The following is a 25,298-nucleotide window of genomic DNA, read 5'->3' as shown; positions in this document are numbered from 1 at the left end:
TCAAATAAAAAAATTAAAAAAAAAAAGAATATACTAAAAAAAGAATGGGGTCTGCTAGGACGGGGGAGGGGAGAAGGGGGTGAGCCTGAGGAGAAGGGGAGCAGGCGTCCTCCTTGCCTTACATGTTCTCTCCAGTCCCTCTGTTCTAGTCTCCTTGCTCCCTACCTGCTAATATGGACTAGCAGAAGCATACAAAAAAGTCTAAGAAAAGAGATGTTAAAAATGGGATAAGAATACTAAGTCGGGGTGGGGGGAAAGAGATACAAGCAATGAAAAAACATGTAACGCTGTAATGTGGAGTTAAAGGCAAGGATTCACATTTTAAAAATAGAAAATGAGCATTTTTATACTAGCAAATTGAGATGAAAGCAGATCATGAAAAATAAAATTAGAGAAAGAGGAGGAGTTTAGATGCTTAAAAGAAATGAGATGTTTTATAAAAACTGAAGAAACGGTATACCAAAATCCAAAAGTAATAAATAAAGAAGGAGAAAGATAGTGGCTGGCCCTGCTTGCGCACTTTCTAAGCATCAGTAATGAGGACGTTCTGTGCATCGTTTCGGTTATTCCCTTAAACACCCCAGGACCCGGTCGGATTTTGCACGAGACAGAAAGGCATCTTAGCCAGCTTAAGTCATCTGTTAGAAAGTCACTCAGCTGATTTCTGAGCCTGAACTCTTGACCATCTCACTATATCAAATAGCTGGACCTTAATTAAAGAGGGAATAGAAAGACCAAAACAGCTCACAGAACTGAAAGCTGCCTTGTGCTGAGAGCCCCCAAGACAGGGTTCCACAGGTCTCTAGGGGGGTGTCTTGTGGGAGAAGAGCAGGGAGTGCAGAAAGTGAAGACCCCACCTCTGGCTTCTGAAAGCCAGTCTGAAACCACATGCTTGGCTTGAGGAGGGACACAGGCACTGAATCAACAAAGGACTGAGCAGCTGGGCTGGTAGGACTGGGCTGGAATGCAAACGAGTCCAACAGCCAGGTGTAAGAAATGCCACAGCTTAAGCTCAATGCTCTCCAAGTGTTGGAGAGGTGGTAGGGAGTGGTGGGGACTGGGGCAAAGTGACAAGCACTTGACCCCTCAAAGGAGTAACCGCTCAAACTGATAGTTGCATGAAGAACTGTGGATTCACTGTTGCCAGTCTTCTAAATTTTCAAGAGAATCTGGAAATCTGGAGTTTTATGAGAAATCTCCTGGTTTCTAAATGTTGGCAACTTATTCATTTTTAAAACACTGTGTGTTTGCCAACACCATGCAAGCCAAATACACCAAATATTCTATACCCTGGGCAGCCTCTTGGGATCTCTGAAGTAGACAAACACCAGCAGCTCCTTGCACATACACAGCGAACTCTAGCCCCTGTAGTGCCTAATTAGCCCAGGGCACGGTTCCAGGCAGTCTTAAAAGTGAGTCAAATTGAGACATTGGTACAGCAGTTAAAAGATGTTTGGGCAGGGATGCCTGGGTGGCTCAGTTGGTTAAGCAACTGCCTTCGGCTCAGGTCATGATCCTGGAGTCCTGGGATCAAGTCCTGCGTCGGGCTCCCTGCTCGGTAGGGAGTCTGCTTCTCCCTCTGACCCTCCCCCCTCTCATGCTCTCTCTCTCTCATTCTCTCTCTCAAATAAATAAATAAAAATATTTATTAAAAAAAAAAGATGTTTGGGCAAAGGCGAGGCAGTTCTGCCTAGAGGGAAGAGGTGACAAAGCCCATCAGGTAATGATTTTACCTTTTGGACATGCCATGGGTGATTTCTTCTAGCCCCCTGGAAATAGGAAATGTGGAGACCAGGTGGAAGATAAGGTTCAGAAGATACAGAATGGGGGTCAAGAGCACAGGGGGGATGGCTTTCAGGAGTGACAGTGGGGGAAGAAGGGAGGGTACGGTTCTGGGCAGGTATCCCCAGTTGAGGATGAAGAGCTAGTAAATGGGGAAGGAGTAAAGGTCACAGATGGGGAAAGGGGGAGTTACTCATGTCCCAGCTGAAGACACATCTGCTGCATTTTTTTCTGAGAGCAGTTCAGTAAAATAACAGGAACAAAAGCCAAGTTGCAAAGGATGGGGATGGGAGGTTTGGATAAAGGGTAAGTTAGGGGAAGAGTGAGTGGTGGGGGCAAGAATGGAGTTGTATAGCCTTTTACTTTTTCAAATTTTAATTGTGGTAGAATACACGTAACATCAAATTTACCATCTTAACCATTTTTTAAAAAAGATTTTATTTATTTATTTGTCATAGAGAGAGCACAAGCAGAGGGAGAGGGAGAAGCAGGCTCCCTGCTGAGCAAGGACCCCGGGGTGGGACTCAATAGCAGGACCCTGGGATCCTGACCTGGGCTGAAGGCAGATGCTTAACCGACTGAGCCACCCAGGCATCCCCCGTCTTAACCATTTTTAAGTGTACAGTTCAAAAAGAGAGCGAGGGAGAGTGTGTGTGCGTGCACACAAGCAGGGGGAGGACCAGAAGGAGAGGGAGAAGCAGACTCCCAACTGAGCAGGGAACTGGATGCTGGGGAGCCCCATCCCAGGACCCCCGGATCAGGACCCGACCCGAGCCCAAGGCAGATGCTTAGCCGACTGAGCCACCCAGACACCGCCTCCCCCCCACTTGCTTCTTAAGGGAACATGAAGCTTATGTGCAGTTAATCTCTGTTGCATTTGATTTTGCCTCCAGAAAGACTAGGATAGAAAAGAAGACTGTGTCGCTTTGTTGAGGATTTCCCTCTGTGCCTAAGATCATCGCAGGGCACGAGTGCTTGATAAATCCATCCAGAGAACTGCTCCTCACAACATGGTGTATCTACCCCTCAGTCTTTTCACTCCACACCCAGATACACTCTGCAGTCAGCGGCAGCTAGTGGCTTGCCTTGTCACTGATGGTCATTGATTGTCCTCCTACAGCACTTTCAGCGACAATATGGATCAGTGGTGCCTAATCCGGAATGCACCTGGAGTCGCTCGTGGTGCTTTGTAAAAACCCACATGCCCAGGACCTCTCCTGAGAGTAACCAAATCAGAATCCCTGGGGCCAAGGCCCCGGAATGAGCAGTCTTGGTTTTATTTTGTTGTTGTTTTTTTTTCAAATAGAATTGGACAGGTAACATTCTGAGTTGACTCTCAACATACAGTTATAAAGGAAATTTTAATTTTTTTCATGGATAGGGCAATGCATTAGTTTTATAAATTCATTCTTGACAGATCTGTAAGTGATCAGGGAAGAATTTAACTGCATGAAACAATATTTCCAAAGTCCTGAAAACGTTTCATTATATACCATATATGTATATATATAGAGAGAGAATGAGCCATTCATTAAACAAATATTTATTTATTTATTTATTTATTTAAAGATTTTATTTATTTGACAGAGAGCAAGAGAGCACAAGCAGGGGGAGCAGCAGAGGGAGAGGGAGAAGCAGGCTCCCCACGGAGCAGGGAGCCCAACACAGGGCTCAATCCCAGGACCCTGGGATCATGACCTGAACCGAAGGCAGACGCTTAACCAACTGAGCCACCCAGGCGCTCCTAAACAAATATTTATTAAGTACCTGCTTCTGTGCTAGACACCAGTTGACTGGTTGCAGGAATTGAGGGGATGGGTCCTTATCTTGTCCATTATCTTATAGAGCTCAGGTTCTGGCTTCCATTCTTTCTACTTGGATTTCATAGTCTAGAGATAACACTAGCAGTCACGTGGTTTACTTACGGTTCCAAGCGCTTTGTTTAATCCTCACAACAACCCTATGAAATAGGACTATCACAATCCCCATTTTACAGATGAAGAAGTGAGGCAGAGGGGTGAAATAATTTGCCCAAGCCGCACATCCATTCAATGGTGTAGTGCAATTTAGAGCCAGGTGGCCTGGTTCCAGAGTCATTACACAGCCCTGTCTTCCTGTCACATTTGCAATATCTTTGCAAACACAAAATTTGCCTTAAGCCAGGCAGTATGCGCAGGCCATCTAGCTTCAAAAGGTCACGCTATATCCTGCTAGTCCTGATGACTTGAAGATATAATTCCTTATATCCTAATTCGGAGATGTTTGCCATTTTCTTCACCATCTGTTAGTATTTTGACTCTATTATTGGATTTCGAAGTCATCTGTTGTAATGGAGAAAGCAGAGAAGAAATTTTGGACCATAGGAAGAAAAGATCAATCACAAAGTCAGAGGTCCTAAGGGAATCAGGATCCTCTCCAAGTTAGGTCCAGAGCTTTCAAATGATTTTTCTTGTAACTTCACAATGACACATATGCTTCTATTTTTTCCAGCTGGTTCATCATTGTGCTATTAGTTTCCATTTTTCCTTTCATTTTTATGAACCAATAGCTTGAGTACAAAGGCTCTGTCTTGAATGACCGCATTCTTGGTGGCACGTTGGAGTTCTCTCAAAGTAGCTCCCCGTCCCCACGATTTCCAATTTTTCTAGAACGCTTGTGGTAAATACTCACTATGACTAACATCACCCCCAGGGAGCTGGGTCTACATGGACAAAATTGCAAAATAGAAGTTCAGTCGTGATAGATGATCATACCGAGTCATAGGAGAATGCAACCGATTTGTGCTTTCTTTATCCAAGTCAAAAGCTGAGAGAAGACACGAGGCATTTGGTCTCTCTTGGTTCTCTGCTCCGCAGGCTTATGGCGTCTCAGAGAGTCTGACAATCCCCTGCCTGTGGAACTGAGCCCTGCTCCCGATTCTGTTGGAGTTCGGCGAGGTGTCCCAGCGCTGGTGGCAGGTCTTCTCCTGCCTTGGCTGTGTGCCAGGGGCCTGCGTCATAAGGTGCTAGTGCATCCTGCTGCTCCACATGATGGGGGGGGGACTCTTCTTGAGAGGGGTCTGGTGATGGATGCCATTGCCATCCACGTGACACCGCAGTCACTGGACCCCCCCCCCCTCCCGATCACCGTGCCCGTTGCTCAGCTTGTTTCCAGCTGTTCACTGTTAAAGAACGAAGCAGTGCACATCTTCGTGGTGAACTCTCTGTCTTCGTTTCTATTTTCAGGGGTAAATTCTTAGAGGCCAAATTTTTAGAGTCAAAGGACAGGCATATTTTTAAGGCAGGGTGTAAACCAATTTGGCCAGTACACAGAGGCAGCTGGTGTGGTGGAACAAGTGCGGACCAGGTGTGAGGGGTCCTGGGCTCAAGATAGGACTGTGCTGCCAGTGGGCGGGGCTTTGGGCAAGTCCTTCAGTTTCATTTCCATGCTTTCGGTTTCATTTTCTTCTTTTGTAAAATGAGCCCTGTTAGGAGTCTGCACAGGAGCCACGGTGCTCAGATGTTACTCCGCCTCTCAGTACTTAGTGCAGGCAGGTGTGGAAAAGGACGGCCCATCTGTTGGACTTCATGGTGGACTTGTATAACAGAGGGCTTCCCTTTATGCAGTGCTGATGGCTTACTTGAGAATTGCTTCAGGGTTTCCAAAAGCTATTGCTGTTCTGTACTGGAAGAGAAGAACATCTAGATGACTATCTGGAGTCCAGGTAATTTTTAGGCCTCTGATACATGGCTAGAGGTCAAAGAGACATCCTCCACACATAGGCTCTGGATGTGGTTCCAAAGCTGATTACTTTGATATTAATTTCATTCTTGTATCTTTACAGGGAAACTTTATGGTGATGTCCCTTTTATAGAAGAAAGACACAGACATCGGTATGAGGTATGGCCTACACACTGAATTACTGTGGAATGTAGATGCTTAGTTCGAAGAATTCCAGTGATTACAGGTGGACCTCTGGAAAAGGTGTCCAGCTCGGTGCTATCCATCGGGCTCAGGGGAGTCATGCCAAATTTACCAGAGGAGGGCAGTTGGGACGGGGACACTCTTCCCTTCTTGGCTTTTCAAAGGCAAAATCTTACATATCTGCACATAGGACACATCAGGGTTCTAGGTTACCCTAACTGTTGTCTCCTAGACCAAGATAAGGCCATCATCCTTATCCTTAACCCCCTGCCCTTTATTTTGGCAGGTTTGGGAAAAGAGAACTTACATCTTCTGAACCATATGCCTCTCGGGATAGGGAGGCATCTCTGGCTATCACATAACGGATTCTTCATTTGGGAACCTCTTCGGAAGTCTACATTGAGCATGAGGCTTAGTGTCACATGATTAATAAGAGTTATCGTTGAGATTGTCACATGACAAGCACAGGTTCCTCAACATGCGGGCTGTCTATACCAGGGTTAGTGGAGTATCAATTATGATGCTTTTGGTTAGTTAGAATCAAAATCCCTGCTCATTATTCACTCAAACCAGCCTCAACAATAAGGAAATTTGTTATATCTGGTAATAGGTAGTTCAGAGGCTGAGTAGGCTCCAGGCATGGTATGATCAGGGCTTCAACTATTTCTGGGATTCTATTGGCCTTACCTTTTTCTGTGTGTTTGCTTTGCCCTTAGGCTGGTCTCTCTCCTAGCTGCAAGGTGTTTACCAGCCGCAGCTGAGGCAACACGCATCTCTCTTAGACATGGAAGTTTTTCTTCAGCCTGATTGGATCAGTATAGATTACCTGCCCACCTGTGAACTAGTAACTGTTGCAAGGGCAAAGCTAAACCAGGGTTAAACCTGGGCTCTTGCATTATTCATCAGCCTATAGGGATAGGTTTATCATGTTTGGCTTAGACTGGTCAGGGCCAACTTCTAGAATGGGGGAGATGGAGTCCCATGAGTCCTGTGGGGGTGGCGTAGATGCCGGAAAGTCAAGGGTTCTGTTTGGAGGGAGGACCAATGGGAATCGATGTCGGGTAGGCTACCAACAGTGTCACTACAATTAGGGAGCAATTTGATGAGTAGAGGCCATTTTTGGTCTTCTTTCCACTGGGAACTGGCCCAGCTGGTGGGACCAGAAACTATTGAGCTGCTTTGCCTAGGTGGTAGCCAGGAGGTGTAAGAAATACTGTGCACACAATGGTGTGGCCATCCATTCCTGCATACTTATTTCATACCTGATATACACTAGAGATGGAAGGGGGAAAGACACACAGTCTCTCTCCTGTTAGGGAGCTTACATTCTAATGGACAGGACAAAAAATAAGGTAACAGATAAAATAAGTACAGATGAAATCAGATATCAGATAAGGTACTTCTATCTAGACTATATAAAGAATTCTTACAACTGAGTATTAAATAATGGCAAAGATTCTGAATAGACATCTCTCCAAAAAAGATACACAAGTGGCCAATAAGCAAATGAAGAGGTGAGGTGTTCAACGTCATTTATCATCAGGGAAATGCAAATCAAAACCACAAAGAGATACCACCTCATACCCACTAGGCTGGCTATAATCAAAAGACAGATAATTGGGGCAACTGGGTGGCTCAGTCATTAAGTGTCTGCCTTCGGCTCAGGTCATGATCCCGGGGTCCTGGGATCGAGCCCCACGTGGGGCTCCCTGCTCAGTGGGGAGTCTGCTTCTCCCTCTCCCTCTGCCTGCCTCTCCCCCTGCTTGTGCTCTCTCTCTGTTAAATAAATGAAATCTTTTAGAAAAAAGATAATAACAAGTGTTGGTGATGACACATTGTTGGTAGGAATGTAAAATGGTGCGGCCACTTTGGAAAATCATCTGGCAGCTCCTCAAAAAGTTAAACACAGAGTTATCATATGACCCAGTAATTCCATCCTTAGATATATAACCCAAGACAAATGAAAACGTGCATGCACACAACAACTTGTATACAAACGGTCAAAGCAGCATTATCCATAATAGCTAAAAAAAAAAAAAAGTAGAAACGCCCCAAATGTCCATCAACTGATGAATGGGTAAATGAAATGTGGTCTATCCATACGATGGAATTGTTTGATAATAAAAGGAAATGAAATATTGATACATGTTACTATAGACACGAACCTAAAACACATGATCCTTCGCGAAAGAAGCCAGTTACAAAAGACTACATACTATATGGGTCCATTAACATGAAATGCCCAGAACAGACAAATCTAAAGAGACAGAATGTTGATTAGTGGTTGCCTAGGACTGGTGGGGAGGTGATGATGGGATTAGGGGGATGATGGTTAGAGGGGATAGGGCCTATTCTTGGATTCATTGTGGCGATGGCTGAAATCCTCTGTGAATGTGTTAAAAACCATTGAGTTGTACACTGTTAATGGGTGAAGTGTATGGTATGTGAATTATTTCTCAATAAAGCTGTTAAAAAAAGGAAAAATAATTACAAATTATGAGAACTAGCCTAATGTTAAAAAATAAAATAAAAACATATGGGGTTAAGATTGAGGAGGACAGGTGGACCCCACTTTGATTTTAGATGAGTTAGTGATTTCTGTGAAGAAGAGGCTGAAGAGTTTGGGAAAGGACTAGGGATGCGAAGAATGAGGGAAGGGGCTGAGCACCAGGCCGTTGGGTTGTCATCTATAACCAATATTCTAGCAGAAGAACTGCTTCAAGCTTCTAATCCTTAGAGCTTTTATGTAACTATATGTGAAGAAAGCATTAGGGTTAGTCACAAGGGAAATAAGATCGTTTCAGTCCTCAAGCAGATTTGTGATTTGGGGGAGAAACAGTTAATTACACATAACTCAAGGGAAGAAGCAAATATGGTGATGGCTATAAATAGCTAATCTCAAGTTTCCAAGTCAGAATATCTGTGTCACAGTCCTACTTTTTGAATCTCATCTTTGAGCAACAGAAGGTGGGCCTCTCAGGTTTAGGGGCTGTGATTAGACTGTTTCTCAGGTTCATCCTGAGTTTAAAAATAGGCTTTGGGGGTGGGATATAGAAATTAACCACTAGTTAAGAGCATCACTGAAATGGAAAACCCACCCAACTGATGGAGGACATTTTCATAGGCTGATATGTCTCTATGGCTCTGGTGCCCAAAGGCACTTAATTTCTTGTTTTTCCAGGTGAACCCAAGCCTGATCAGTCAGTTGGAGCAGAATGACTTAAGTTTTGTAGGTCAGGATGTCGATGGACAGAGGATGGAAATCATTGAACTGGCAAGTAAGTGGCTCTTTGTTTTTGAAAATTTTCATGGTAACCTAACGTCTTTTTGTTGTTATATAGGAAGGTATAATTTGTCGTTATATGTGAAGCCATAAGTTGAGACTCGTTTTGTTTGCTCTCCTTTTCCTCTCTCCTTTGAAATAATATGCAACTAAATAGAAATAATATGACTAAATATAAAGTACATGAAAAAAAACAGACCACTTATAATTCTAATCATTTGGGGGCCCACTAGTCTGAATCTACGCGAAAATGATACGTTGTTCCGGGTCTACCAGTTCTACTAGCAGTATGCTTCCTCACCATCCCTGCCCCCTTTCTGGGCCTTCTCCTGTTGCTAGCCTCTAGGTTAGTTGCTCTGGAAAAGGCAGGCGGCCCACTATTGAGTAGCACTCTGCTTTCTCCCTCTTTTGAGGAAGAATGGCCCAGTGCCCTCGTCCCTACTTGTGACTGGTTTTGACATCTGTTGTGTGTGGGACCCGGCCCCTCATTCTACCTGGAGTCTGCCGGGTCAAGTGTGGGCCAGTCGTTTAACTTTTGAACACTAGTCACTGCACCCACAGAAGTTCTTGGTGAGACCAAACACGGCACAAAGGGATAGGGATTTCTGTTGGGAAAGATCGCTGAAGAAGTTGTTTGTGTGGAGGCTGGGACACCCTCAAGAGCCTAGGCACAAACCATACACCATTATTGATGAGACAGAGGACAAGGACACTATTCTCATTCAGAGCTGCAAATACATAGTAAGCCCATGCTTACCACTGGTCCCAGCTCTTTCTCGAACATTACTTACTACCTGGCCCTTAACAGAAGTGTTTGCCAACCCCTGTTGTAGACCCACACATATATACTTCATTTAACTGACTTGAACTTAACATGTTCTGGTGCCTGCTTGACCTGTTTGTCTATCTGGATGTTCTCCTAGCAATCCCAGCTCAACTTATTTAAACCTAAGTTACATGCTTTCCAAACTAGCTGTTCCTCCCGTCTATTTCTGCTAAGTCATGCTCAATCTCCTTGTTCAGGGTTTCTCACCCTCGCCACCATTGGCATTGGGAGGGGGATCATTCTTTGTGGTGGGGGCGGTCCTGTGCACTGTGTGATATTGGGCAACATCCCTGGCCTCTACCTACCGGATGCCAGTAACATCGTCCCCACCTCCCAATGTCACAACACCCCAAACCATCTCCAGACATTGCCAAATGTCCTTGAGGGGCACATTCGCCCCTGGGTGGGAACCCCTGTCCTAGACCATCAGGCTTAAAATCGGCCTTATTTAGTTCTTCTTCCCCTCTCTACCCCCAACTTAAAATCGGTTGTCAAGTCCTGTAGATTCTGTCTCTAGAAAGATCGAGCTGCGATTGCATTCCCATCCCTCTCACCCTCATCCCCAGCGCGTGGTGACTCCGACCCAGGGTCCTCCTAAAGCTCCTTCCTGCCTCCAGGCTCTCCCCTCGGCAGCACCTCCTAACGAGGACAGGGCTCTGAGTGTGCAGTGCATGTGACACAAATTCGGTGGACAAGCCACGCTCATTTATCAAATGCTTAGTTTGTACAGGATACTGTAAAAACGGTAACATGATTTCCTAGAACCTACCTTTTCAACCTGTCTTCTTTAGGCTACAGGTATTCTGGACTTACTCTTCTAAATTTCCTACTTCTTTTACCATCTGAGCCCATGTCACCATCCGCTACTTCAAATTCCTTTTCTCTGCCCCTTTCCTTTTCTGTCTGGAATCTGTTCAGGTACTTCAGGAGTCCCAAGCAGGGAGCAGAATTGAAGTTGGCGAGGGCTTCTCTGAATGCAGTGACATGTTACCTGGACCCTCAAAGAAGGAAAGCAGTGGATACTGAGGGCACACTCACTAGATGCTTCTGCCTAGACCCCTTGCTAGGGACTCTGCGTGCCTTATGTAACTTGGAAGACAGGTGATGTTATTCCCACTTTATAGAGATGTCCAGCTCATCACAGGTGGGGCTGGAGCCAAACCAGGTCCTGCTACCCCCTCGGTAGATGTTACTGTTCCTCTTGTTTGCACTGGACACGCCACCTAACATTATCAGTCCATGCCCGAAGTTTTGAATTAGAAGATGAGGATGTATTTCCTATAGTCTCTCTGATGGAAATGCCCATCCTTTAGAATTTTTATAGTGTGGATCACTGGTCAGGGTTGAAGTCTCTTAAATCTTTCTGGTGTGTGAGAGGGCAGAGAATTTCATAAGCACATTGCTGTTTGCTTACTTCATTCAAGTACTTACTTTCTTTTAATTCTCCTGGCTCTCATTATTGTGAGCAAATACTTAGATGCCTCTTTCATTGCACGGATTTAGATTCCCATTGACACTTTTGAATGCGGGTTGGAAAGGAAACGAGAGACGCTGTAAAATCCTGCCATTTTTTTTAAAAAGCCAATTGCAAGGAAATTCGTTTTATTAAGGAAAATTCCCCAGAAGATTCTGATCTTGGCTACCCCTTAGAAGCATTTCTGTGAATGTCTACATTTCCTAAAGGAGTTCTAAAAGGAACAACAAAGGGGCGCCTGGGTGGCTCAGTCATTAAGCGTCTGCCTTCGGCTCAGGTCATGATCCCAGGGTCCTGGGATCGAGCCCCACATCGAGCCCCACATCGGGCTCCCTGCTCCGTGGGAAGCCTGCTTCTTCCTCTCCCGCTCCCCCTGCTTGTGTTCCTTCTCTCGCTGTGTCTCTCTCTGTCAAATAAATAAAATCTTAAAAAAAAAAAATAATAAAATAAATAAAAGGAACAACAAAGTTTGAGATTAGTATAATGTCAGAACGTGATTCAAAGCAATTAAGAGCACTATTTCAAAGATACTTTATCTGACTGATAGAACACCATCAAAATAAAAACTTTTCATTTCTTTCCTCATATTGGCATAGGGGATTCTCTTGGAGAAAGCGATTCAGAACAGTGGTCCATTCATTCAGATATTTTTTGGTCCCTGGCCATGACACGATTCTTTGTGTAGCTTCTGCTGCAGTTGTACAAAAGCACAATTACCGTCTGTGTCTTTCAAAGACATCCCTAGATGCTGTGCTGTAAGATTCATTGCATCTGAAATTTAAAGCTACATTGCTTCATTTCTTTTCTAAGAGTGGATGATTCCTTTTCTTCTTTTCTTGAGGGGACACGTTCCTGGGAGAAGGTGGCATTCTCTTCGCCAACCTCTCATACCTGAGTGTCCCTCTCATTCAAGGAGGCTTCTTCCTAGATGCGATGTACAAGATTTCTACACTGGATTTTTCTGGACTCAGAGCTGTCCAGTGAAACTTGCTGCAATGATGGACTATTCTGTCCTGTTTGATATGGTAGCTACTAGCCACGTGTGGCTATTGAACACTTGATATGTGCTCAATTAATTTGAATGAATTTAAATAGCCACATGTGGCTAAGAGCTACCATTTTGTATCGCAAAGCTTTCAGTGATAACCTTACGAGAGTGGACATTTCCGTCCAGTCATCATTTCCTTATTATTGTAGTAGGAGCTTTGGGTCTCCAGCGGTAAGTGATGGGGATTTGTGATTTTGAATTCCACACTAGATTTTTAGATCATTTGATAAAGCATCTCGTTGAAAACTTTAAAGTTATATTTACTCCCCCTATAAAACTTATATTCTGTCATCTTTGGTTTGATATACATAGCAATTAAAATGATTTTTAAAGTAGGGAATACAGCGACAACCATGCTCTGTATTATAGTAATTATGGGATTAGAGATTTGCCTGATCTCTAATTAGAAGTTGCTTCCTAATCTGGGGGGGAAAAAAACCAACATAGTTTTTGAGAGTTCTGATTGGGGGAAGGAATTTGCACTCCTGTAAAATTTCTACCCAGATTTGGAAATGTTGCCCATTTAATGTTTTCCAATCCAAAAGAGGATTTGTGTGTTTAAAAGTAGCTGGGTAAAGCTACTTTTCTGTTCCATTCCATCTAGGAGAACTCGAATTGCTCCTGTACGAGCTTTTTACAACCTTCAATTTGGAAATTCCTTCATTTGCCCCCGATAATATAAATAACATATGCTCATGGAAAAGTTTCACACAGTAGGGAAAAGTATAAGGAAGAGAACAAAAGTATCTTGACCTCTTACCACCTGGAGCTACAACCACCATTAACATGTTGAAAGGCCATCCCTTTATCACTCCGAGACTCGTCCTCACAGGCAATAAGTTGGCAGAGGCTGAAATAGGGGTGCAAGGTCAGTTTCATGTTTGCCACCTCTGATTAATATCCATCGTAAAGCTGTGACGAGAAAAGCGGTCGTACTTGCTGCATTCCCAGGGGACTCTTCCCTTGGGAAAGGAAACGACCTTGTAGGAACTGGCCGGAAGCCAGCTAAGGGATGGAAGGCCCTACAGCTAGCCTCTAGCGTGAGGGATACTGTGGGAATGGAGACAACATACGTCTACGAAGGGCCTTCAAAAAGCAGGTGGACTTTGGGCAAAGCAGAAGTCATCTTGCCATTCAAAAATGTTGCTTGGTTTTTCTCCCTCTAACACCTTGCACAGATAAAATGCCAGATCTCTCATTAAGTGAGATGTATTTTGCCGTTTGAGATTCTGCCTTGAAGATGGTTCGTGAGAGTAGCTGCCAGTGATGGTAACAGGTTAATTGTCTCACCATTTGATGCGTTTTCTTATTCAAAGATAAGACCTTTAAAGCAGCTCTCGTGTTTGTCTGCTTCAGTCACATCATGATTATTCTCATTTCAGATCACCCCTATTTTGTTGGTGTCCAATTCCATCCTGAGTTTTCTTCTAGGCCGATGAAGCCTTCCCCTCCATACCTGGGCCTGTTACTTGCGGCAACCGGGAGCCTGCATGCCTACTTGCAACAGGGATGCAAGCTGTCTTCTAGGTAACCAGCTTACTGCTCTCAGCACCAACCCCAGCTGCACTTATATCAACATTTTAGGGTTCTCGTGAAATTTAATATCAGTACAGGACTTTTTTGAAATGAAGAGTAATTTTTTTCTTTCTTACCGATCCTGATTTTTTTTCTCTGAATAAAAATGATTTCTTCACATCCAAGGCAGTGACATGTTAGCTTTCCGAATCACGCTGATGCTGGGTGTTATTTTAGAAGTTTGTGTCATTTTGATAAGTGAAAAATGGGATTTGCTTTTGGTGACTCTGATTAATGAATATATATAAATATTTTATATATTTATTTGTTTTTTTGTGACTAGCCTGTTCATACCCTCTGCACTATTTTTCCTTTTGCTATTGTATCCTTTATCTTACTGATTGGTAAGGTCTTTATATATAAAGGACATTAATCCTTTGTTAGGTTGCAAATAATTTTTCAAAGTGGGTTTGTTTGTCTTTTAAGTTGGTAATCATGGTTTTCTTTTTCCCTAGATCTTTAAAGAAGGACTTTATATAGTCTTTATAGTTTTTTTTAAAAGATTTTATGTATTTATTTATTTGACAGAGAGAGACACAGTGAGAGAGGGAACACAAGTAGGGGGAGTGGGAGAGGGAGAAGCAGGCCTCAGGCCGAGCGGAGAGCTGGACGCGGGACTCGATCCCAGGACCCTGGGATCATGATCTGAGCTGAAGGCAGACGCTTAATGACTGAGCCACCCAGGAGCCCCCCTATGCCCATTATTTAACTTTTTTAAAAAATATATTTTGCTATTCTTCCAGATGAATTATGCAACGATTTTAAAAATTGGGTTCAAATAAAAAAAAAAAATCCCTTAGGGATTTTCATTAAAATTTCTTTACATTTAAATATTAGTTTGGGGAGAATTTATTATATCTTTACTTCTTCTCCTGCAAGAATATTGGATGCAATAACTTTAAAAGTGGAGGGAACTAGCCAGAATCATAGAGGGGTTATGAAGGGTTGCAAACGCAGTAACCGGATATATGCCATTTAGAAGATTACCTTTGCTGACCCTCATCCCAGCAAATAACCCTGGTGATGTTGCAGTCGAGAGCTGCCAGGATCTGTGTCTGGTGTGTGTGCGTGTGCTTGTGTTACACAAGCCTGCTTATTTGTGACATTACTTGCGCGGAGAAGCTCACAGCTCTCTCATTTCTTGTAGCCAGTTTTCAAACGGGAACAGCTTTATGTATTTCCCTGTCAGGTGTCTTCCTGACTCAATGATCACTCCTTGCTCCGCTGAGCCAGGGCACTGGTTTCCTGGCTGTAAGAGGAGGGTGGCAGCGGAGGAAGTTAGATGGCCGGGCGAAATAATGTCAGGCTATTTGGCAGCAACGGCCAAGAACGAGCCTTCTCTAATTTGTGCGGACTGCGCACCTGTGTGTTAGATGGCCCACTGCTTCCCGCGGGGGGCTTGGGGGGGGGATGGTGGTTTCTGGGCAAAGCTTAGCAGCAGTTTCTGAGAAAAATGGTTGCTTGCTAGGGACTCCTGAGCAAGACTCAGTATGTCTCGAGGACAAGGCAAGACTTCTTAATATAACTCCGAGGCTGGTATTGGAGTTACCAGCTACTTCCTGACAGTGGGCATGGGAGGTGGGTGTGGCCTCTCTATTGATTGTAGTGTGTGCAGGCTTCCGCGGTGGTCAGAGAATTCCTACGTGTCAGCCATAAACCTGTGTGTTTCTTAAGGGCAGCCGACACCTTATTTATCGTGATCTCCCTGGCTCCCTAGAGCACGGGGTAGTTTAGTACCCATTAAAGTACTAACTTTGGGTAGCAGGGGAGGATGGGTATAGTCTAGTCTAATTTTGACACCTCGCAGGGGTGGGGGTGGTTTTCCAACTAAGAATGGTGACCATGAGTTGACCCAGTGACAGACACCCAGATTCCAGAGGCACCTTGCACTTCAGCTCCTCCCTGCCCAGCTCTGCGGCGTGAGTGAACGATGAAAAGCGAACGAGTGCTTTCGTGGCCAGGCTCTAATGTGAGCTGAGCTGGTACTGTATTTCTGTCAAACAAGATTACTGTCTATAATCCATCACAAACAAACGTGACAAGGAATATGAACACCAGCAGAGTGACTTCCTTCCCCAGAAATTGGCTGACGGTGTGTAATTATATGGCACATGCGCAGCTGACATCTTTAAAGCCCAGAATACAAAAATCTTTGGCTTTGAGTGAGTACATCTGAACTATAACCTCTGCGTTCTGGCCTGTGGAGAACAATTATCTTTTAGTGCCTGGGAAGTTGCGGTGAGAATATTATTTTGGGATCTAGAGCTGATGAGCTAAATTCTTGGCTGCTCTGCTGTCTATAGAGTGGAAACCCAGTTATGAGGACCAATTCCGCCTGGTTTTCAACTTGCAGTCTTCAGTTCGAGAAAGGCATAACAGTTTTAGGATAGTATTTTTTAGGTTTTTATAAGCTGCTCAGGAAGTACATGCAAAATCAAACTGAAAGCCTTTGTTTTGGGGGTCCCCCCAAGACGACCCACACATTTGATGATTAACTAGAAGGAAATCAGAATATAGTGGTACTCATGGTTAAAACTCACTTCACTGACAGTAAGCACACACAGCTGGCTCAGTAAGAGGAAAAGATGTAAGTGGGGTGTGGAGAAACCTATTTGCAGGTTTCCTATGCCCCCTCCTCCCATGAGAGCTCACACAGAGCTCACCTTCCCTTCAGCAGGGAACATGCAGCAACATGTGTCTGATGTTTGTGCCCAGAGGAGCCCATGTGAGACTCAGAGTTTAGGGTTTTTATTGGGGCTGGTTACATAGGCATTCTCTACCTAGCAACCACTCAAATTCCAGACTCTCAGAAGGAAAGCAAGCATTCACCGTAAAGCACATCAGCCTACACCCAGTGAAATGACCTTATCAGTTAGTAACGGAGAACACATTCTGAAAGCCAAGTTCCTGAGTCGTTCTCCCATCCCACTCCACTAAGCAGGCCCTTCTAATGATAGCAGCCTCACGCCCGCTGTGTTAACTCTTTTTTTCACAAGTCTAATAAGCCAGTTTTAGAAAAAACACATCCAATGGGAAATTCTTGTAATTCTCTGCTGAGATCTCTCCTCTGGTGTTGAAACATAATCTGTCCCATGTATGAAAGATTACCGCACATTTTCCTGGTTTTGCTGGCATATCATGTAATAGGATGAGACTGTTTCATGTGATTGTAAGAAGGCAATTTTAGGGGACTTATACTAAATACACTATACAAAGGTGCTTGTAATTGTGAGGTTCTTGAGTATCTAGAAACAAAGCATATCATCTCTGTTCAGAATTGCATTTTTAAGCAACTGGAAACAGAAGAGGGATTGGAGTCTAAAGTGGTTCAGAGGTTGTTTTCCAGCATGTGGATCTCTGGGGCTGCCCTGCAGAGCTCTTAGGCTCACTCACTACACACCAAGTGGAGAAATAGCTTCCAGTTTGGATGACGCTGCCATTTATCACGCCCGTGTGTCAGCTCAGAGTAAAACTCTCATGCTTACACAGTGCTCGTTCCATGTTGGAAAGCAAGAACTTAGATGGGGTTCGGTCAGCCGTTCGCAGACACGCAGCTCTTGGAGGTAACATGTCTTTAAAGTATAAAACCAGAATCTTAAGACATTTGAGCAGCATTTGTATTCTAGGTTTTAGGATCCTGGATTCCATGCCTCCACCCAACATATACCTTTTGTGCAGAGAAATCGTCTTCTTTGGCAAAACAGGAAGGGATCTGGTACAGAATCAACAGGAGGGAAATTACTCAGTGATTCCCTCTATTTGCTTGACTTTTTCAGACCGAACCCAAAAGTTGAAACTACTATATAATCAAAGGGCCCTTAAAGGAAGTTCACACCCAGAACCAGGTCTTTCCATTTCCTGATACCTCGTGTGCTCCCGGGATCTGAGTCCATTCTCTCCTTCACGCTTATCCTCATCTCTCCGTTTTTTACTTGTGAATCCTGGCGGCAGTCAGGGAGAGAAGGCACCCATTTTCATTCACCATTGTCTCTAGTCCCTCTTCCATGACTCTCTTCTGGGTTTCCTTCTAAGTGACACGCTGGCTTCAAGCTTGGGAAGATTTTGTTTTCTGTTGACTTCTAGATGTAGCATGACAGAAAATTTTGAAAACAGAAAAAAAGGACCCATAAACCCACCAGCCTAACACACTGTGCTCGTTTTTGAGTATTTCCTTCTAATCTTTACTCTATATCCATATAGGACTCAGTTCATGGTTATAATCACTGTTCTGTGACCTCGCTCTTCTCTGCATCAGTTTATAAAGGGGCATGGTAATGGTACCCTCTTGACATGGTACCCACTTAATGAAGATTAAGTTTCATACTAAATGTAAAGCACTTAGCACAGTGTCTGGTCTATGGTGGGAAATTAAATAGAAATTATTATTATTATTTTTTTAAAGGAAGCTCTACACCTAAAGTGGGGCCTGAACTCACAACCCCGAGATCAAGAGTCACGCACTCTACTGATTGAACCAGCTAGGTGCTCCTAAATGGGAATTATTATTACTAATTTTACCTTAGTTCTGGTCTTCTTCATCTCCTGCCTACTACAAAGCTTCCTATCTGGTCTCTATACCTCCAGCTTTCCTCTTCTCAGTTCATCTTCCTACATTATTTTGGAGTTTAAAACTCTCAGTGGCTTCCTTTGACTTAGAGAATAAAATGCACACAAATCCTTAGGGAACAGCTTGCAGTCCCTCGATCTCCCTAGAAGCTTTTAATGCCTTTGCCTCAGCTCACACCACTTTTGAGGCCCTTGATATACATTCCTGAACTGCTTAGTGAGAGGTGAATGCCAATCTGTATCCTGTTAGAATGCTACTTCCTGACAGTGGGCATGGGAGGTGGGTGTGGCCTCTCTATTGATTGTAGTGTGTGCATTTCTCCCTCTAAGGCATACTTATCCCCCCTTGGGTACCTCTTTCTCTTTGACTAGGAGGGTAAGATACTTTTTTCCCCCTGCATGAATCTGATGTGCATTTTCCAGCACTATTTTAAACTTGGGATCACCTTGCCTATTTTTTTTCAACATTTGGGCTGCATGGTTGATGTTGCCAAGGGCCGTTCTTGCAGTCTATGGTGTGTAGGGGCCAAGGGCTGGCCATCCCAAGATGGGCCAGTTTGGCATAAAGATTAGTTCAAGTTTGAAGGGGTTTGGGACAGGTCTTCTCAAAATATGCCACTTCTGCACGTGGACTGTTTTGAGTTGAAGGCAATGAAGACCCTGCGGGCTCAAGAGAAACTTTAGTCCCTCCAATTTTCTTCTGTTAATCTGTCTCATGTCACTTTGATTCTTAGTCCAGCTAGGAGTACCTTAAAGGGGACGGGAAATTCTTGCTCCCGGACAGGTGCAAATAGTTTGTTTCTCTGGGGACAGTGTGAACGAGTAGAGCAGGTGCTATGGATTTGGTTTCTGGGTTTGCTGCTTACTGGGTAATTTTTCCCAAGTCTCTACTCCTAAACTTCAGGATCTTCATCCTTTTGGGCTGCTGTAAAGAATAGTTAAGATGGTGCTTTGTACATTTTAAACTGATATAAAAATACTACTTTTTCCCCTTTGTTACATTTCAAGCAAAAGTGAACTGGAAAAAGAAAATGATTCTATTTTAAGTTTTTTAAACACCTTTTAAATCAGTGCCGCCCCCTCTGCCCCCATTGTTTGTCACCAACTGCATACCTTGAGACTTTTTTTGGTAAAGTGCTGCTAATAAACCACATTTGAATACACCTTCCCTTAGAGATTAAATGTTGATTAAAAGGTGCTCTTTATTGATGGTGGTTCACTGCAGTGCTGATGATATGGTGCCAGCCAGGGATGGAGTTAATAGTGATAGAGACTACTGTGCTTTTAATGCCCTGCTGGGGTTGTATTCTACCATTTACTATTCAGTGCAAAACTCATCAAAGCATACTAAGTTTTTATTCCATTGCTCTTACATTTTATGGCTTCCAGGGGCTCTTTGAAAAGGAAGTAAGTAAAGCAGTAACAATGCTTTGGAGAAAACTGTGTGCATGGCAACCTGTTTTAAAACACGCTTTTTCCACATGAAATGGATTTTGATACAAAGTATTGTAGGAACTCATGCATGCTGGGAATCCTAGGTTGGCCATCAAAATTTTTTTAAATTCCAACCACCTCTTTCTGTTAATGGAGAAGAAGTGGCTTAACGGCTGCCCCTGGGATGGCATAAAAAGTGGGATATATGAGGCATTACTATATCTTGTCCTAGTGCCTTGAAATATATATTTTCTTATATTGGGAATTTACTAGGAACCAGGAATTTTTGACAAACAAACGACGATGACCAACCTTTTGTTTGTCAAAGAGCCACACGTAGATTGCTGCAGTCAAGTCTCCTAGGTCAAGCCAGTGTTGTAAGGATAGAGATTCCCATGAATCACTGCTGGTGATTCTGATTTTGTCTTGTAAAAAATCATATAGGGGGCATCTGGCTGGCTCAGTCGGTAGAGCATGTGACTCTTGACCTTGGGGTTGTGGGTTCAGGTCCCACATTGGGCTTGGAGCCTACTTTAAAAAAAAAAAGAAAGTGTGTATATACATATATATATTAAAACTTTTTTAAAAAGAGTGCTTCTGTTATTTGGGGGACACATGGATGCATGAGAGACATTTGCCATTTGCCATGATTTTAATTAACTGTAGATAGCCAGACCTTGAAAAAATTTTTTTAGGAAGTGACAAGGAGAACCATTGCATGGTGATTATAGTTTGTTGCTGTTGCTGTTTTTATCATTACTCGTTTGTTTTAAAATCAGTGCTATCCAACAGAACTTTCGGCAATGATGGAACTGTTCTATAATCTGCACTGCCCAATATGACAGTCACCAGCCCTACAGGACTAATTGTGGGGCGGTTAGTTGGGCCCGAGGGAGGAGGGATAAAGCAGATGCTGGTCACACCCTCGGAGCCAGCCCGGAGGGTTAACAGCCACACCTTCAGAGCCACCTCTAAGAGCTAAGAGAACAGGAAAGGCCTCGCCACAGAGCTGGCTCAGAAGCCACAAGGGGGCTTCCAAGGGCTGAGCATGCGCACAAAAGGCGCAACGTGTCCTTAAGGTCACAGCAAAAGCTCCTTAGAAACTCATAAATATACAATACATAGATAAATACGGTTGTAACAGAATGCGTCCTGGGTGGGCGCATGCGCAGAAGCCAAAATGTTATATAACCAGCTGTCAATCGAACATACCTGTCAAAGCCAAATTTAGGGAAGAAAACAGGCTTAAAAGGATGCACCTAGAGCTTCTTGGGGCCATTGCCACTCTTGCTCTGATAGTGGCCCGTTTTCGCTCTTGAAAGTGTACTATGCTTATCTACTTAATGAACTCTATCTCCCCATTCTGGTCTCGGGTTTCCAATTCTTCGGTGCATCTGGGGCAAGAACCGAGCAACCCGGTAACATATGGAGCACTTGAACTGCACTTAATATGTGTGAGTGAGGCACGGAATTTTCAGTTCAATTCGGTTTTAATTGACTTAAATGTAGATAGCGTCCTGTGGCTTGTGGCTACCATATTGGGCACTGCAGGTTTAAAACTTCCCCTCCTCAAATATATCAAGATACACACAAATGGGTCTGTATTCTGTGGCATTTCATAAAGTTTAACATGTAAGACCTTGATATCTAATAATTTTCCCTACTGACAAATGTGTGTACAGAGAAGATGATTTTAAAAGATGGGTTAGTCTTAAGATAGAGCTGAGATGTCGTGAATTAAGTGAAAATATACTCAGACAAGTATATCTTATGACTTCTTTAAGTTTGTTCTGTGTGAAACTCAAATGAACCCCTAAGTCAGACGCAGCACAGAGTAGCATTCACATTTTCCTGAACGTGCCAGAGCCGCTGCTGTTCCGTGTGTGGTAATGATCCACATTTTATTCCTAGCGCTTGCTTTTTGCTGGCACGTGGATGCCCTGAAATCAGCACGTTGAGCAGCAATGCCTATTTTAATGATTCTGTTCTTGAGTGCCATGGTTTATTTCATTGTCCTACTTCTGGCCCCTGACACATAGGAAAAGAAAAAGAATCACCAAACCCGCTCATTTGCCTTAGAAATGACTAAACTCAAGCTGAGTCTCCCCCTGCCATTTTGATGTGTTGTCCGAGTTTGGGGGAGCCAGCCATCAGACAGAAATGAGGGCCCTTAGGTTAGAAACAGACCCACCCTACTCTGCTGGCTAATGTGGGCAGGGAATTATTTGGGACAAGAAGCAATTCTGGGGCGCCTGGGTGGCTCAGTTGGTTAAGCGACTGCCTTTGGCTCAGGTCATGATCCTGGAGGCCTGGGATCAAGTCCCGCATCGGGCTCCCTGCTCAGCGGGGAGTCTGCTTCTCCCTCTGACCCTCCCCCCTCTCATGCGCTCTCTCTCCATCTCATTCTCTCTCAAATAAATAAATAAAATCTTAAAAAAAAAGCAATTCTGAAAAGCATGCAATTGGCAGTTTTTGTGACTTCTTCATATTTCCATGACTTTTTGAGAGATGCCATGTTATAAATATGTAACTCTCATAAACAACGACGGTTTACATTTTTATGTAGTCTTCAGAGCACATTTAGACATTCCCTTTTGGCCCTCATAACATTTTGGTGAGGTTGTAGGTATTGTTACTACTTTTCCCCTAGACTCTCAGGAGTCAAGTGACCAGTCCAAAGATATGTGGCTAATAAATAGTACAACCAGGAGTGTGAGGGGGAAGATGTGGGCCCACCTTACTCTTCTCTGGGCTCCGAGGTCGGGAAGGAAGCAGGTGTAACATCTGATGCCTGAGAAAATGGGAGTTCCTTGGCTCTTTTGGCCTTCTCATTTGTGGAGTCAGGGGACATGCCCCAAGGTGCCTGCTGGCACATTGCAGCCCAGCTTAGACTTGAGCTTGTGGCCTGGGTTGGCATGATGGGGATGCTGACCCCACCTCAAATGAGCTGTGTGCTGGGTGAATCACTTGAACACCCTAACCTTCATTTCTTCTCCCAGAGGAAGTTGAGTGCAACTTCCAATTCCCTTTTTGTCACACAGAACCAGGAAGGATTCGACATTTGTGTAATGAGAGTGTATGGATAAGGAAGGACATACCAACTTTTGGGGGCAGTTTTTTTTTAAAGATTTTATTTACTTATTTAACTGACAGAGAGAGAGAGAGACAGCGTGAGGGGGAACACAGTAGGGGGAGTGGGAGAGGGAGAAGCAGGCTTCCGGCTGAGCAGGGAGCCTGATGCGGGGTTCGATCCCAGGACCCCAGGATCATGACCTGAGCCGAAGGCAGTTGCTTAACCAACTGAGCCACCCAGGCTCCCTGGGGGGGGGGGGGGGGGGCAGTTAAAAAAATTATTTAGTTATTCCTGTGTTTTCTTTATTGGAAACCCTTTTGTAACAGAAGTGATTTTCCTGCTCTAAAATCTAAGTAGGAGGTATCTTCTTGATTGTTTTGAGGATCTGTTGATTTATATGTTTATCTAACATGTCTTTTCTGCCAATTCTCAATGCTCTTCTATCTCCTCTCCATACTCGAGCCCCGCGCCCACAGCCTTTCCAGTATTTTGTTCAAAAATACAAAATATTTTTGTCAGGGGAGGAGAGTGAGGTTGTCTTTTACATTTTTGTTGACCTATTTATTGATACACGCTCAATATGTTTAGAGTAAATCTTTGCTTCCTAACGTGTCAGCAGAGGGTTTCTTCAGTTCGCTTTCCTCCTTAAAAAAAAAGAAAGAACGAAAGAAAGAAAGAAAGAAAGAAAGAGTGGATTTTCACGTGTTATGGAATTCAGACTTCTATTGCTGTAAGTCAGCAAACAGTTGGTCAAGGCTAGGAATGGGTCAGTCATAAAACACTTACTTCCTGACAACGTCATCTCCATAGATCAGTAGAACTCCTGTGAAGTTGATTTACTTGCTGATTGATTTGGAACCGAGCAGGAGGAACCCCAACCTGAGCCCATGGCTCAAAGCAAAACTACAGTTGCAGGGCTCTGTCATGGAGAAGGTGTACTTCTGAGGGAACCCAGCATGGCAGCATCTTCGTCAGTCATTGGTCCTATTTTGAATACTACATGTGACTCAAGGTAGTCGGAGCATCCCATAAAGCTTCTAATGTGAAAATAGCCATAATTGTGGAAATTATTTCTGAAGCCCTTGGACGTATGAAAATGTTTGTTGCAATGGAAAACTTTCATGCTGCTGGCCTATATTAGTGGCCTTCAGAAGATTATAAATTTCAATCTAAATTGAAATGCTTTTATAGGGCGCCTGGGTGGCTCAGTTGGTTAAGCGACTGCCTTCAGCTCAGGTCATGATCCTGGAGTCCCGGGATCGAGTCCCACATCGGGCTCCCTGCTCGGCAGGGAGTCTGCTTCTCCCTCTGACCCTCCCCCCTCTCATGTGTTCTCTCTCATTCTCTCTCTCTCAAATAAATAAATAAAATCTTAAAAAAAAAAAAAAAGAAATGCTTTTATAAATTTTCTGAATAAGTTGCTTCCAACTTAAGATGAAAGCAAGTGATCAACTCCTCTGACAGAAGATCATTGTGTGTGGTTGGACTAACCTCTTTTTGCCGTGACTAGAAAGTGGTAGTAGAATATCGCTTAGCATTTTCTCTGAGTGGAGATTAATTATGGAATGTGTTTTGAATTGCAAATAGAATAATGGTCCAGGGTTTTTTACACCTTGCTAAATTCGTTCCTCTTTTGATCTAGTGATAGATACAGCGATGCCAGTGATGATAGCTTTTCAGAGCCAAGAATAGCCGAGTTGGAAATCAGCTGAAACCAGCACAGGACTGGGAATAATCAGGACTGCCTGAGCAGGTAAGATGGAAACCTCAAGTAGTCTCTGTTTGTCTTACAGACAAGCTGTTGTCCTGGTGGAGAAGGGACCATTATAGGACTTGCCTTGCAGGATTTTGCTCTCGCGGGATGCTCCCATTTGCCTGGCATAGGCAGCAAATATGAGCATCCCGAGCATAGTTAGGACAGACCTGACAGCCGATCGTGCTTGTGGGAAACTGGAATGCACCTGAGGCCAGGAATAAATCTGTAAGTGCACCTCTAAATGTGTATCTGGAGGCTAGAGTGGTTAGAGTTGTCATAGATCACCAAAATTTGCTCTGTAAAGGGCCAGATAGTAAATATTTTAGGATTTGTGAGCCTGCAGTCTCTGCTGCAACTATTCTACTTGGCCATTAGAGGGGGAAAGCAGGCGTAGCCAATACATAAAGGAATGGGCATGGCTGTGTCCCAATAAAACTTTATTTACAAAAGCAGCTTGCTGACCCCTGGTTTAGGTCATTCATGGAGAAACAGATTTCCATGGATTTGTATAAAATAAAATAGTATTTTATTTCTTTGTAGGGAGATGCCAGAGACTGGCTCAGCTTCTGAGGGCAGTG

At 43.8% G+C, this 25,298-nt stretch overlaps 1 protein-coding gene across 2 annotated transcripts in view; it reads left to right on the top strand.

Annotated features, from left to right (window-relative positions):
* CTPS2 (CTP synthase 2) overlaps nt 1–25,298 on the top strand; it is a 98,841-nt gene that overhangs the window by 72,734 nt on the left and 809 nt on the right. For both annotated transcript variants that reach the window (XM_035000158.1, XM_035000150.1), the window contains exons 15-18: nt 5,606–5,661; nt 8,867–8,963; nt 13,699–13,843; nt 24,607–24,717. In XM_035000158.1, coding sequence (XP_034856049.1) covers nt 5,606–5,661; nt 8,867–8,963; nt 13,699–13,843; nt 24,607–24,676 — 368 coding nt within the window. In that variant the 3' untranslated portion in view covers nt 24,677–24,717. The remainder of the gene's footprint in view (nt 1–5,605; nt 5,662–8,866; nt 8,964–13,698; nt 13,844–24,606; nt 24,718–25,298) is intronic.

Source organism: Mirounga leonina, unplaced genomic scaffold (assembly GCF_011800145.1).
Source record: "Mirounga leonina isolate KUSES-001 unplaced genomic scaffold, KU_Mleo_1.0 Mir_101595, whole genome shotgun sequence".
Lineage (NCBI taxonomy): Eukaryota > Metazoa > Chordata > Mammalia > Carnivora > Phocidae > Mirounga > Mirounga leonina.
The sequence above is the reverse complement of the archived record's forward strand: the minus strand, read 5'-3'. Positions and strand labels throughout refer to the sequence as shown.